This window comes from Pollachius pollachius, assembly GCF_949987615.1.
Source record: "Pollachius pollachius genome assembly, chromosome: 4".
Taxonomy (NCBI): domain Eukaryota; kingdom Metazoa; phylum Chordata; class Actinopteri; order Gadiformes; family Gadidae; genus Pollachius; species Pollachius pollachius.
In genome coordinates this window covers 9,533,516-9,545,880 of record NC_136937.1, presented here as the reverse complement: position 1 = coordinate 9,545,880, position 12,365 = coordinate 9,533,516, and the positions used below count along the sequence as shown (strand labels likewise).

Below are 12,365 nucleotides of genomic sequence, written 5' to 3'. Positions count from 1 at the left end.
TTACATACACAAGCAAGTCACTCAACCTCAAGGAGCCTACCCACAGAGTTAAAACAGTAATGGGAATTATTCCCAACCAGTGACCCATGCTCGTTGCACAAAACGAAAAAAATAAAATAATAATACGTCCACCAAATGTTCATATTTGTCGTCTATAAGTATCTCTATATAGTAATATGCGTTTGATATTAATTAGAAAGAACGTGTCATGACCTTTCCCAAATCTAAATGAAACTGCAGTGTTTCTTACTCTATATATATGTGTCAACATTAATTAGAAAAGTTTTACTCGTTGATTAAAAAGCAACTTGACATTTGGCATCAAATTTGAGATGCATGTGTTAAACACCCAAAACGGGGTTGTTATCTAACATATCTCTGCGCAAGAATACAGAAGCGATCTTACCTTGAGAAATGGAATAGTGGATCCGGTTTTATCTCATTAATCCTCTTCAATCTGAACAAAGCAGCAGACTACATTTAACATCCAAACTGTAGCCTACAACTTCTTGAAATTAAGAACATCGTCATCTCCGGATTTAATTATAATGATCACGAAGTCAATTGAAAAACTAAATAAAAACGGTTAGCAGGTCAACAAAATATATGTCTCCGTATTCATCCCACGCACAGTGGGAAAGTTCCCCTCTTTCTCAAACCCAATGGCCCGAGTAGCCTACTCATGACCTCATCGCACTTTAAGCCAATGAAGTGTGTGCGCCATTCATGGCTGTTTTTCTGGCCAGTGGGTGAAACGATCAAGTTGTAAAGAAAAAAACAACCACCAATTTAATGACCTGAAAATGTTATGGTTATTAAGGCTAATTGAAAGTTGTACTCAGAACAAGCAGACGTGTTAGGATTTATGCCTTTACTTTGTATCAAAATGTTCAAGATACAACCATATTTGGAGAAGCACCAATCTCGTTGAAGCCACTGACTATCTCTCTCTCTCTCTCTCTCTCTCTCTCTCTCTCTCTCTCTCTCTCTCTCTCTCTCTCTCTCTCTCGCTCTCTCTCCATCTCTGTGTGTTTATCTCTGTGTGTTTCTCTCTCTCTCTCTCTCTCTCTCTCTCTTTCTCAATTTCAGCAATGTCCCTATTTAGAATGGATGAAATGAATAATATAAACATCAAAACAGAACGACTCAGACACACACAGCTCTCCAATAGCAAGGTGTGGTGATCAGAGGGCAGCTCACCTATTACTTGCTCTACTTAGATGGTTCAAGGTATAGTATGGTGCTTATATTTGGTCCATGATGCATTGATCAGTGCAGATCATCAGATTCAAGCTTCAGACAATAGGACTTTTAACATTCAGGAGTACTGAAAACCACGACCAAATCATTATACGTAAATGCACAACCTGTTCATATTTCCCAGAATGTGTGGACGCTTGGAATTTGTTTGAATTCTCAGAGACCTGGGCTAATGCTTTGATAAGCAGAGGTCTCAAGCATTGAGATATGTGTCCTCTTGTCCCCTCAGAACCTAAATGTGTTGGACCAAAATGTAAGGGGATGTTGACCACACAGCACAGCAGTGATGGGCACTGGACCAATGGAAGCCAGTGGCGTCAGGACAACAACCTGCTCCTGAACTTCAGAAAGACTCTTCTATGGCAACAATACAGAGAGACAGAACTAGACGTTGAGCATGTTCACATGCACAGTCAAACCCGATTAGGTACTGCAGTTTTTTAGATGATAGATGAACTTACTAACTTACTCATTATGCGTTTACTAGGCCACTAAAAGTGGCCAGGTTAGGGGTATTGAATAGAAGTTCAGTTGAAAAAATGACAGGTGTGCTTTACCCAACCATAATATTCGGGGAGATCGATATGCGATGGATCGAATGTTCTTGACCGTGTGATCTTGATTATCATCCTATGGATTTGACACATTGAGGATACAGAGGACGGACTTACCACATACAAAACCACCAAGCAATATGCTGACTTCAGGGAGACTAGGTCACTGTCAAGGGGGTGGATGTAGTGGGAGTCAACTCACAAAGGTTTCTGCCAATAACCATGAACAATAAACCCCAGTATATTGTTCATGTGTGCAACTGGCTGCTGCAGATGTCCACCGTGGTGGCCAGCGCACCCTTCTGCTCTGTGAGGCGCTTGAAAGACAGCAGAACCAACTGGCCAGGAGGTCCAGCTCTGTTGCTGACAGCCGGTTAGGCAGTGGCTGACTGAAGCATGATAGGAAAGTTCACTGTGTCTCCTATGGCAGGATGCTTCCTAAATAGGTGGTAGATATAGGTTATATGGCGGTGCATGTCCCCATTAAGTAGGAAGTACGGAAAACATACTAACTAAACTAGCCACTAAGATTTGGCACCGTTTCAAGGAAGCACAGTAGGGTTCCTTGGTCGGTTTAGGATATCCCCTAATGCCGTGCGGCACAAGGAGTCAGCGGTAATTAAGGGGCTTCATCCTTCGATTCCGTCTTGGAGAACCCTTCTTCTCCTCTCTTTGACGAGCTACAGCCTTTGTGACGCCTGCCATCACACTGCTCGTCAGCAGTGACCTCAGGACAAGCTAGTGATGACATCCCCCCCCCTCCACTCAACTTAACCCTACTTAACACCTGCACAGCCCTACTCAACTTCCCCTTGAGACTCTTTCTCCCCTGGACATGGATATTACACAGTACCCTCGAGACTTGCAGATCTGGAATTCACTGTTGTCCCCTCAAGGAGTACGCACGACGGCACTGGACTCTTTAGTCAGCCTTTAGACACTATAATGTTAGAATAAAGTAGTTTCAATCATGTATACATATATTATTAGACACTTAAATCAAAAGGTGTGTATTCAAAGGTTGAACGCACAAGCCACAACCCATTTTACTATCGTTGCATGTTTAATGCTGCTAAAAAGTAACTGTGTCACCATCAATTCAACTTCAACTTGACCTGAACTTAAACTTGCATTTATGTTGAATTTTTAATGAGGTTTATATATGTATATATAATGTATAAAGCTTAAATTATGTAGCTGTTCTGTCTGTTTACCTTTCTCATTTCTCATATTCCATATCAAGGAATCATTTATGAATCATTTTTTTGTTTTCACCCTCGTTTTAAGTTTCAGCTACATCATTTTCATTTTATATTACTGTCCAATAGTTTCTGCTGTGATACCCTCGTATCACGTCAATTAATCAATTACCTCATTTATTTTAACAAGTGAGTGTGCGGATCCTTAACACATAAGATTCTCCCTTGGGCGAAATTAAAACCTTCCCCTAAGGGGGCAATTATGGCACAGAAAACCAGGAGCAATAAAGCAGCTGTTCAAGCCTGCCATCTAGTGGTATATTTTTGTCCTGTTCCCGATTCTCAATTAAAACGGGATTACCTGCCACACACGTACGCACGCACGCTTGAGTTGACTAAACGAACGACTCCAGTATTGTAATCTTCCCTCAATGTTATAGCAGTTAATAACAACGCAATCTTATAATAACCATTAAGCAACGCTATTGCCAACATCGTATATTATGTGGTCAGGTTATCGTTATGCTTTTACTTTGAAATGAAAAGGGAAGCATATCCTCATACCCGATGTATGTGCTTACTGGGCAACTTTAACCTGTGTTATGATTTCGTCTTTTCGCAAGGTCAGTTGGTTTACCGTCTCCGGTAACGTGCTCATGTTTCTTGATCGGAAGTCAAGTAATCTTAGGTGAGTCGAGATGGACTCTTTGTGTGAGATGGATTTTGGAGCATGCTTTTAACAACAGCAAAGTTCAACTAGCTCAAATGAGGAGACAGACTGCACACCTTCGTGAGAAAGCTAGAACTACAAATACCCGATCAGCCAAACTTTAACTGCAAGCCCAAACCCCGAAGATTATGCAATAATAGCAAATTAATACAGCTGCATTATTGCGTTTATCGTAGATTAATCCATATTTTTGCCTCACTTAGTAACCGATTCGGTATATTTAGAATACGTCAACTGATGCCAAACGTTATGTGACATCTGAATGAGAACGTATATTACATTATGCATGTAAACAATCAGCTATTTCCTGTGACTTAGCTTTTAGTGTTTTTTGAACGTGATGAACGAGATTAACGTGCAAATTGTTCTCTCCCTTATAATTTTGCTTTCTTTCAGATAGAATGAATTGTTTATTTACGCAAAGAGTAACGAGTGGGCTGAGAAGGATGCCAGTGGTTCTGCTTCAAAGATCATACTCCCAGAAGCAATTGCCAACTTTAACTCTCTACACAAAGGTTTTTCTCTCTTTCTCTTTCTCTTTCTCTCTCTTTCTCTCTCTCTTTCTCTTTCTCTCTCTCTGTATATATAGAGACTTTTAATACATTGTGGTTGACATCATGATTAGAATCATTCATCTTATTGATGTAACACAACCTGTTCGTTTTAAGCAGTCTTGAACTGTGTTTGTGTGTGTGTGGTTGTGTGTGTGTGTGTGTGTGTGTGTGTGTGTGTGCGTGTGTGTGTGTGTTTGTGATTGTGTGTAATGTCATGCAGGACCCTTGCCCTCTGTGTGATGACGCTAAAGAAACACTTCAACCATATAAGCACAGGGTAAGGATGCGTCTGAATGGAGATAAACAATTTAAATATGATCAGTGATCGTCAGTTTTACTTTCTTTGTGCCTTCAGTTTCTGTTTCAGACGGTAGATATCACATTGCCAGAGAACAAAACATGGTATAAGAAGTACAAATATGATATTCCGGTATTCCATTTTAACGGACAATTCCTGATGATGCATCGAGTCGACACTGGACTACTGGAACAACACTTGACCAAAGCAGAGAAAGAATAGATAACATTTAGTTTTACTGATACAAAGATTGTCATTGTTTTGCATCTTTATTTTATAAAAATGAAGCATAAAGTATAGTATCGATACACGGTATTGTCCGATATGCATTTGAAATAGTATTTTGGTGGATAATTGATTGTGGAAGTTATTTTTGTCATATTTGAGAATTCCATTCCTCTCCATATCTACCAATACGTAAGATGTGAATGATACGTGATACATTTAGATCAATTGCCTCAGAGTTTAATGTTACATTTTGAGCTTTGATGAGTTTTTTCAAAAACTCTTGATGTTCAGAAGCTGTTGCACAAGTTCCCCTTTGAAAAACAGTTTAATTGTATTGTAATGCTCGAAATACTCTGGTACTTCGAATATTTGTTGTTATATTGCACTTTTAATTTATATTAAATAAAATGAAAATTAAAAATGTGGTTTTAATTAGCATTTCTAATAAATGGCCTTGCCCTGCACAATAATGTACATAACAAATACCGAAATAGTGAGTGAATGTCGTCAATCAATGCATGGCTATGTTTGATAATATGCCTTGCTAGGTTCTTCTGCATACCTCGGTATGCAACAAAAAAAAAATCCATTAGTGCACGATATTAATCTGAAGAGAAAGAATCTAAAGGAGCATGGCTTTTGAAGATCGCGATGCATCCCTTTCGAACAACCTGCTGGTAACGTGAACGCCCATCCATATGCTCCTCGTGCTTGACACCACCCATCCGTCCCGTCAAGCCCTGTGATTGGCTCAGAGATCTTTGAATATTTACTATCGGCCATGTTTGTTACTGGAGCTCCTCTTTCATTCAATTGAAAACTGGCAGAAAAACCTTCGCGGCAGCGTCGTCGCGCACCATTTTATTGTTTACCGGTGTATTTTTTTCAGGTCTTTAGTTTAACGTATTGATTTGGTGAAGTAATATTTTAGTTTCTTTGCCTTTTTCTAATGGACCGTTTTACGTTAACATTGTAATTTGTAGCACGTGTAATGATCGTAATTGGTCCACAGTTGATGAGTTTCCGTTAGATTTCGATATAATCGCCGCACACCTCCTGCTATAGCCATTTTTATATATATATATATAACTTATTAGACTAATTTATCAGTTTAATTTACAATGGCGACCGCAACCCCAGCCAGCCAAAGAAGAAGCACATGCTCCGGGAGCACGCCGCTGAGCCCCACAAGAATTACCAGGCTTCAGGAGAAAAGAGAGCTGAGCGACCTGAACGACCGCCTGGCCGTCTATATAGACAAAGTTCGGAGCCTGGAGTCCGAGAACACAGTTTTGCACCTTCAAATCTCAGAGAAGAGAGATGAGACCAGCCGAGAAGTGTCCGGGCTGAAGGCGCTGTACGAGACGGAACTCGCTGACACCAGGATCTCCCTGGACGAGACGGCCAAGGAGCGCTCCTGGCTGCAGATCGAGTTGGGGAAGCTGAAGGCGGATCATGACCAGCTACTACTGAGGTACGTTGAGGCGCTGTTTGTCCGCACTGCGGTCCTCTCCGGACTGTATGATATCCAGATATGCTCAAAACGAAACTTAAGAATAGGAATGTTTCTATCCGTTTGGAAAATGAAAACGATTTTTTTTTTGGCAATTCTACAGCTCACTGAGTTCGTCGGAATGACAAGAAATGTGAAATTATGGCAAACTTTAGCTTTTTCTATAATTGATGCGACGGAACGATACCATTTAGATGTGGCAAAAATGTAAAGCTTTTACCTTCAGCTTAAGTTATAAGACACTTTCTCAAAAATAGAAACTTGTGCACTCAACAATATTACAAACGGAAGTGTGGAAGTGTGTGGAGCTCGGCCGTCAAATCGTCCTCAGAATTGTGACATTCCAAACAATAACACACACACACACACACAAACACACACACACACACACACACACACACACACACACACACACACACACACACACACAGAGACCCTTTGTGGCTCAGTTGCTGTTTGTCCACAAACAGGTGTGGTGAGGCTTTGGAATGCAACCGAAAGGCCGTTGTCCGCCAGAAGTCCTGTTGACTGCCCTGAGGGGCCAGCTGTTAGAATAGAGTCAAACCAAATCTCGGCCTCTTTTTTTCATATATTAATTGATTAAGAAACTGTGGAAATCTTATTTGGCACACTGCCCTTCTTTGTTGCCACCTTTTATTGATTTACCTAAAAACGAAAACTCATTATAGCTAGTTTCTAGTCACGAGTCTTCACTTTTTTCTGCCTGAGTTGTACAAGCGCATTCCTAGTCATGTGACCAAACAGTGGCAGTCATTCAACTCCTATTCCCACTCCCTCCCTTTAGCTACACCAAGAGGGACGGTGAGGCGACAGCCTCCCGGGCCCGAGTGAAGGAGCTGGAAGCTCTGCTCAACTCGAAGGATGCAACGCTGGCCACAACACTGTCCGAGAAGAGAGGGCTGGAGGCCAGCCTTGCGGACGCACAAGGGCGGCTTCAAGAGGTGCATACTTTAGTTGATTATTTTTGTTGTTTTATTTATTATTATTTTAGGTAGGAGTCTAAGAACCGAGTGCTTTTAGTTTCCCACAGGATTTACAATTTCTCCACTTGGTAGCTCTTAAACATCAGTTATATTGGGGGGGGGGGCAATGATACATGCCCCCCCCCATCAAAATTATTTCATGTTCAAGGATATGCATACTTTGTGACCGTACAACAAATACCGTTATAACAAATGTTGACATTGTTTTACTGTCTAAAATAACCACTTCACGGGAGCTGTTCGCCTTCTGTTTCAAACCAAACAAAGTCGACTAACCGTATTGTAATCCCTCAGCTCGAAGTGAGCTATTCCCAGAGCAAGAGTCAACTGGCCGAAGAGACCCTTATGAGGGTGGACCTGGAGAACCGCTGCCAGAGTCTGGTGGAGGAACTGGAGTTCCGCAGGAGCCTGTACGACGGGGTAAGAGGAAAAGTACCACCTTAGAAAAAGAAATGCTTTAGTTTTTTACGATTTCCTTTTGCCAGCGCTCCTTGACAATGGGGATTGTTACGCAAGCAGAACTTATTTCGTGGAGCATTATATTCTTTGATTGAAGGAAAAGGTGATTGGTTATAAGGCTTACATCAGGGTATGAAGCAGTTCTGATTGATATATTTGCCCATGTGTGTTTGTGTGCCAATTGCAATATTGTGGTGATGCTGCCAACCCCCCTGGTGTAAATTACTGCCCATTTTAAATTGGGTGGGGGTTAGGGTTAGAACTTCTCAGAAACTTCTGAGAAGTTTCCTCTTCTCAGAAGGCCTGTTGACTGCTTTGCAACTAGGTTTGCAAATTTCAAGTGTTTTACTTAACCAATAATTGAACATGTTAATCAATAATGGATTTATCATCAATAATTCATAATTTTTCTCAATTAAAAAAAATAAATACAATTTTAACAAACAATAATATAACAATAAGGCTCTCACCAAACCAAACACAATTTTTAATGGGACATAAAACCTGAATTGGCATTTTTAATCTGTTCTTAAATTCTTAATGAATCGATACATGAATAACCATTAACATCCCTAATTTGCAACGCTGCAGGAATTGAAGGAAACCCGTCACAGGCATGTGAGTAACCTGGTGGAGGTGGACTCCGGGAAGCAGCTGGACTACGAGTCCAAGCTGGCAGGGGCCCTGGCCGACATCAGAGCCCAGCAGACTGAACAGGTGGATCTCTACAAGAGGGAGATGGAGAACACCTACATGGCCAAGGTATGGAAACTCACAAACATCCCATCAAATACAAATATATATATATATATATATATATATATATATATATATGAATTCTGTTTTTGTACCGTCGTCATAGAATATGGACTGCATTCGAGGAAGTAACGTCATAGGGTTGACCACTGGGAGTTTAATGTGTGTCTGTCTGTCTGTCTGTCTCCCACTCCCTCCCTCCCTCCCTCACAGCTGGAGGACGCCATCCAGTCCTCCCAGATGAGCAGCTCTTCGGCCACCATGAGCCGCGAGGAGCTGAGGGAGTCGGCCATGAGGGTGGACAGTCTCTCGGCCCAACTCGCAGGCCTACAGAAAGAGGTGGGGGGCCCTGTGTTTTACATTTGAACAGATGCGTGACTGTGAAGAATCACGCCAAGTCAACCAGGTCGTCCACGCAGGGCTCTTGGGTGACTTTTGTTTCCCTCCCGGAGCACGGTGCTTCTCCTTCTTAAAGTGAGGGGGCACACAAAGATATGTGTGGGTCTCGATGAAGGGCTGGGCTGCTCATCAGTGAAACAATCTCTGATTTGTATCTCGCATATGGGCGGGTAGTTCTTCTTCACGTTAGCACGTCACTGTATCAAGTCGCGGATGCAATCAAAATGGGCTTTGTGTAGTGATACTAATCAGCAGCCTGAGGCACGCCACTTCATCAACAGTAACCATCAACGTGACATTATCAAGTCCAGCTCTTTAACTCTTCACACAGACTCCTACAGACACGGGTACGAGCTAGGTGTCGTTGAGCTGGCCTGTCAAGTCTGATACACCCATACATTTCCATGTGAAAGAAATTCCCTAAAAGTAAAAAATAAAAATGCGCCTTAAATGATTTTGTGGGCAACAAGGTCAGATAACAGCCTGTGTTCCCCCCCCCAGGCGCGGGGCTGCCGCGAGCGCATCGACGAGCTGGAGGCGGCGCTGGCCAGAGAGAAGGACACCAGCCGCCAGCTGCTGTCCCAAAAGGACCAGGAGCTGTACGAGATCCGCACCCGCATGCAGCTGCACCTGGACGAGTACGCCCAGCTGCTGGACGTCAAGCTGGCCCTGGACATGGAGATCAGCGCCTACCGCAAGCTGCTGGAGGGCGAGGAGGAGAGGTCAGGGAACCCCACGTTGGGCCTCACTGATTAGCTGATTGACCATATGCTGAGACTGGGGACAGACTGGGTTTTGTGCGGAAGATCAACAATGTGAAATGAGACCGCTGTGAATTCACAAAGTAAGCCAGCCCTCCCATTTCAAAATGGATTGGTGGTAAAATATGAAGACTAGATAAAGTAATGTCTGCCCTGCCCGTGGTTGTTTTGGACCTTGTCTTGGATTGCCGCTCATTTTCACATGGCAGGGGGAATAAAGGTCTTGAATATTTGAAACATTTACATTCACTTGGAAACCAACATTCAGATGATTCACCGTCATGGGACGACATTAAGTGAGTCATCCCTCCCGGATGAATGCCGATTGTAATCTTCCCCCCCGAAGACAAAAGCCAGATGTCGGTGGGTGTTTATTAAACAGGAAAAGGGGGCTTAACCCTCTCTCTCTCTCTCTCTCTCTCTCTCTCTCTCTCTCTCTCTCTCTCTCTCTCTCTCTCTCTCTCTCTCTCTCTCTCTCTCTCTCTCTCTCTCTCTCTCTCTCTCTCTCTCTCTCTCTCTCTCTCTCTCTCTCTCTCTCTCTCTCTCTCTCTCTCTCTCTCTCTCTCTCTCTCTCTCTCCAGGCTGCAGTTGTCTCCCAGCCCAACGTCCCGCGTCACCGTGTCCCGGGCCACGTCCAGCAGCCGCAGCGTGCGCACCACCAAGGGCAAGAGGAGGCGCGTGGAGGAGGAGGAGGAGGAGGCGGAGGGCGGCAGCTCCTCGGTCTCGGTGGCCCACTCAGCCTCGGCCAGCGGGGCCGTGTGCGTGGAGGAGCTGGACGCCGACGGCCACTTCATCCGCCTGGCCAACACGGGGGAGCAGGTGAGTCTCCTGGGGAAACGTTGGACTGGCCCGGGGGATCGGGAGGTCTGGGTCCTTACCATTGAGCCGTCGTTTGTGGTGACTTGTGTCCACAGGCCCAGGCCATGGGGGGCTACGAGCTAACCAGGACGGTCGGAGAGAGCTCAGCGACGTACAAGTTCACCGCTAAAGCCGTCCTGAAGGCCGACCAGAAAGTCACGGTAAACCATTTGTATTCCTCCTTGTTTTGTTTCCGTCAGTAAAGCATTTGAACACACAGCCCTGTGGCAGTCAGTCTATTTGAATGTCCATACCGTTTGCTTTCATGATGATGGGCTCAAAGGACAAGACCGGTCTTGGTGGTCAACCATCGTTGCCCTCGGTCACAAACCAACATAGCAGAGTGTATATATATTGAAGCACGACAAGCCCTCTTGCTTCTGGCTTAAACTTTTAGGAAGGCTCCCTCTTGTTATTCAGCATTAGTATGTCTAGAGCATACTTGAAGGATGAAACTACTTAATCATCGAGTTCAGTTCATACGTATTTGGCATGATGGCAGAACTGTGACCGCAAGAAAGGTCCAAATGTACATGAAAAATAGGGACAGACAGCATTTTGAAGACTTTTTTGATGTAGGATGTAAAAAAAAAAAAAAAAAAAGTTCAAAGGTGTGATTGTGCCGTTTCCAGCTGTGGGCGGCTGATGCGGGAGTGAGCTCCAACCCCCCGACAGACCTGCTGTGGAAGGGCCAGGGCTCGTGGGCCGGGGGGCAGGATATCTGTGTGGTGCTGACCAACGCAGAGGGAGAGGTGAGTCACGACCACATCCCTTTGGTTCGTCCCCTCACATTGGAGTTCATAAGGTCCACAGCAGTTACCCCCAATTAATGAGCCACGTGTCAAATAACGTCTCTTTGTCACTGACGAATAAGAGATAAGATTGTTCTGCGGACTATCGTTCTAGCCCTAAATCAAGCTCAATGTTTCAAAACGGGGTGTGTGTGTGTGTGTGTGTCTGTCTGTGTCTCTGTGTGTCTGTGACTGTGTCTTTCTGTGTGGGTGTGTGTCTGTCTGTGTCTCTGTGTGTGTGTGTGTGTGTGTCTCTGTGTGTGTGTGTGTGTGTGTGTGTGTAGGAGGTGGCCAGGCGATCCACAACGTTCAACGCTCCCATGGAGGAGCAGGAGGAATACGATGAAGACGTCGAGATCATTGAGGAGGACCTCTTCCACCAGCAGGTAGGAAGAACGTTGTTTTATCACAAGCATCTTTCAAGCTTCATTAGGTGATTGTCGCGGCTTTTGAGCGGTGGTATATGAATAGATCATTACAGAAATATTACCAGCCAGATAAAAAAAATATATATATATAAAATCTAGACGTTCTGTTGTGGTTGTTTGACACACAGATACTAGAGTCCCTCAATCTTACACCGTGCCCTTCAATCAATCACGTGCCTGCTCATGATTGCACCTGTTCCACGTGCCTGTGTTGGTTCTGATGTAGTTCTGCTCCTTCCTCTGCAGGGGGAGCCCCAGATCACCAGGCGAGGCTGCTCCATCATGTGAAGACACCACCAGAGGCTGATGTTGGGCCCCGTTCTGCCACAACACAGCTCACCAGTTTTCTATATCCCTGTGTGATACCTGTTTTTTTTTAGTGACAATTCCAAACCAGTTTAGTTCATTTGCTTTTGTCTTCATTGAAGTAAACACACAAACACGCACACACACGTAGTCAGTTTTTTTGTAGAGCACACAAAGTTTTAATAAACAAGATTTCAAGTAAAAATTGTCTATAGTGAGTATGTATCAATCTTAAGAACTTGGTCGTCCCCTAATCATGATATATAT

The 12,365-nt window shown here is 43.7% G+C and overlaps 2 protein-coding genes across 3 annotated transcripts; both read left to right on the top strand.

The window, feature by feature from the left end:
* Nucleotides 1-3,615: 3,615 nt before the first annotated feature.
* cUnh5orf63 (chromosome Un C5orf63 homolog) lies at nucleotides 3,616-5,196 on the top strand (the record flags this gene model as incomplete). 2 transcript variants are annotated; one of them, XM_079735803.1, is made up of 4 exons in its annotated part: nucleotides 3,616-3,701; nucleotides 4,144-4,258; nucleotides 4,518-4,574; nucleotides 4,653-5,196. In XM_079735803.1, 4 exons carry the CDS (start codon nucleotides 3,616-3,618, stop codon nucleotides 4,815-4,817), a joined length of 423 nt encoding a protein of 140 aa, XP_079591929.1. In that variant the 3' UTR covers nucleotides 4,818-5,196. The 2 variants fall into 2 exon arrangements, with proteins under 2 accessions (XP_079591929.1, XP_079591928.1); XM_079735802.1 differs by having other exon boundaries at nucleotides 3,631-3,701; nucleotides 4,140-4,258.
* Nucleotides 5,197-5,647: 451 nt separating this feature from the next.
* lmnb1 (lamin B1) lies at nucleotides 5,648-12,289 on the top strand. Its single transcript, XM_079734206.1, has 11 exons — nucleotides 5,648-6,297; nucleotides 7,142-7,298; nucleotides 7,635-7,760; nucleotides 8,391-8,561; nucleotides 8,769-8,894; nucleotides 9,456-9,676; nucleotides 10,297-10,534; nucleotides 10,630-10,734; nucleotides 11,206-11,325; nucleotides 11,649-11,750; nucleotides 12,039-12,289. Exons 1-11 carry the CDS (start codon nucleotides 5,945-5,947, stop codon nucleotides 12,078-12,080), a joined length of 1,761 nt encoding a protein of 586 aa, XP_079590332.1. The 5' UTR covers nucleotides 5,648-5,944; the 3' UTR covers nucleotides 12,081-12,289.
* Nucleotides 12,290-12,365: the final 76 nt, after the last annotated feature.

What these genes read in the sequence shown, in the direction of transcription:
- lmnb1 (XM_079734206.1), top strand. Translation starts at nt 5,945, where the DNA reads ATGGCGACCGCAACCCCAGCCAGCCAAAGAAGAAGCACATGCTCCGGG. An exon ending in TGGCCAACACGGGGGAGCAG is followed by an intron (nt 10,535 to 10,629) that starts GTGAGTCTCCTG and finishes TTGTGTCCACAG; the next exon opens with GCCCAGGCCATGGGGGGCTA. An exon ending in AGGCCGACCAGAAAGTCACG is followed by an intron (nt 10,735 to 11,205) that starts GTAAACCATTTG and finishes TGCCGTTTCCAG; the next exon opens with CTGTGGGCGGCTGATGCGGG.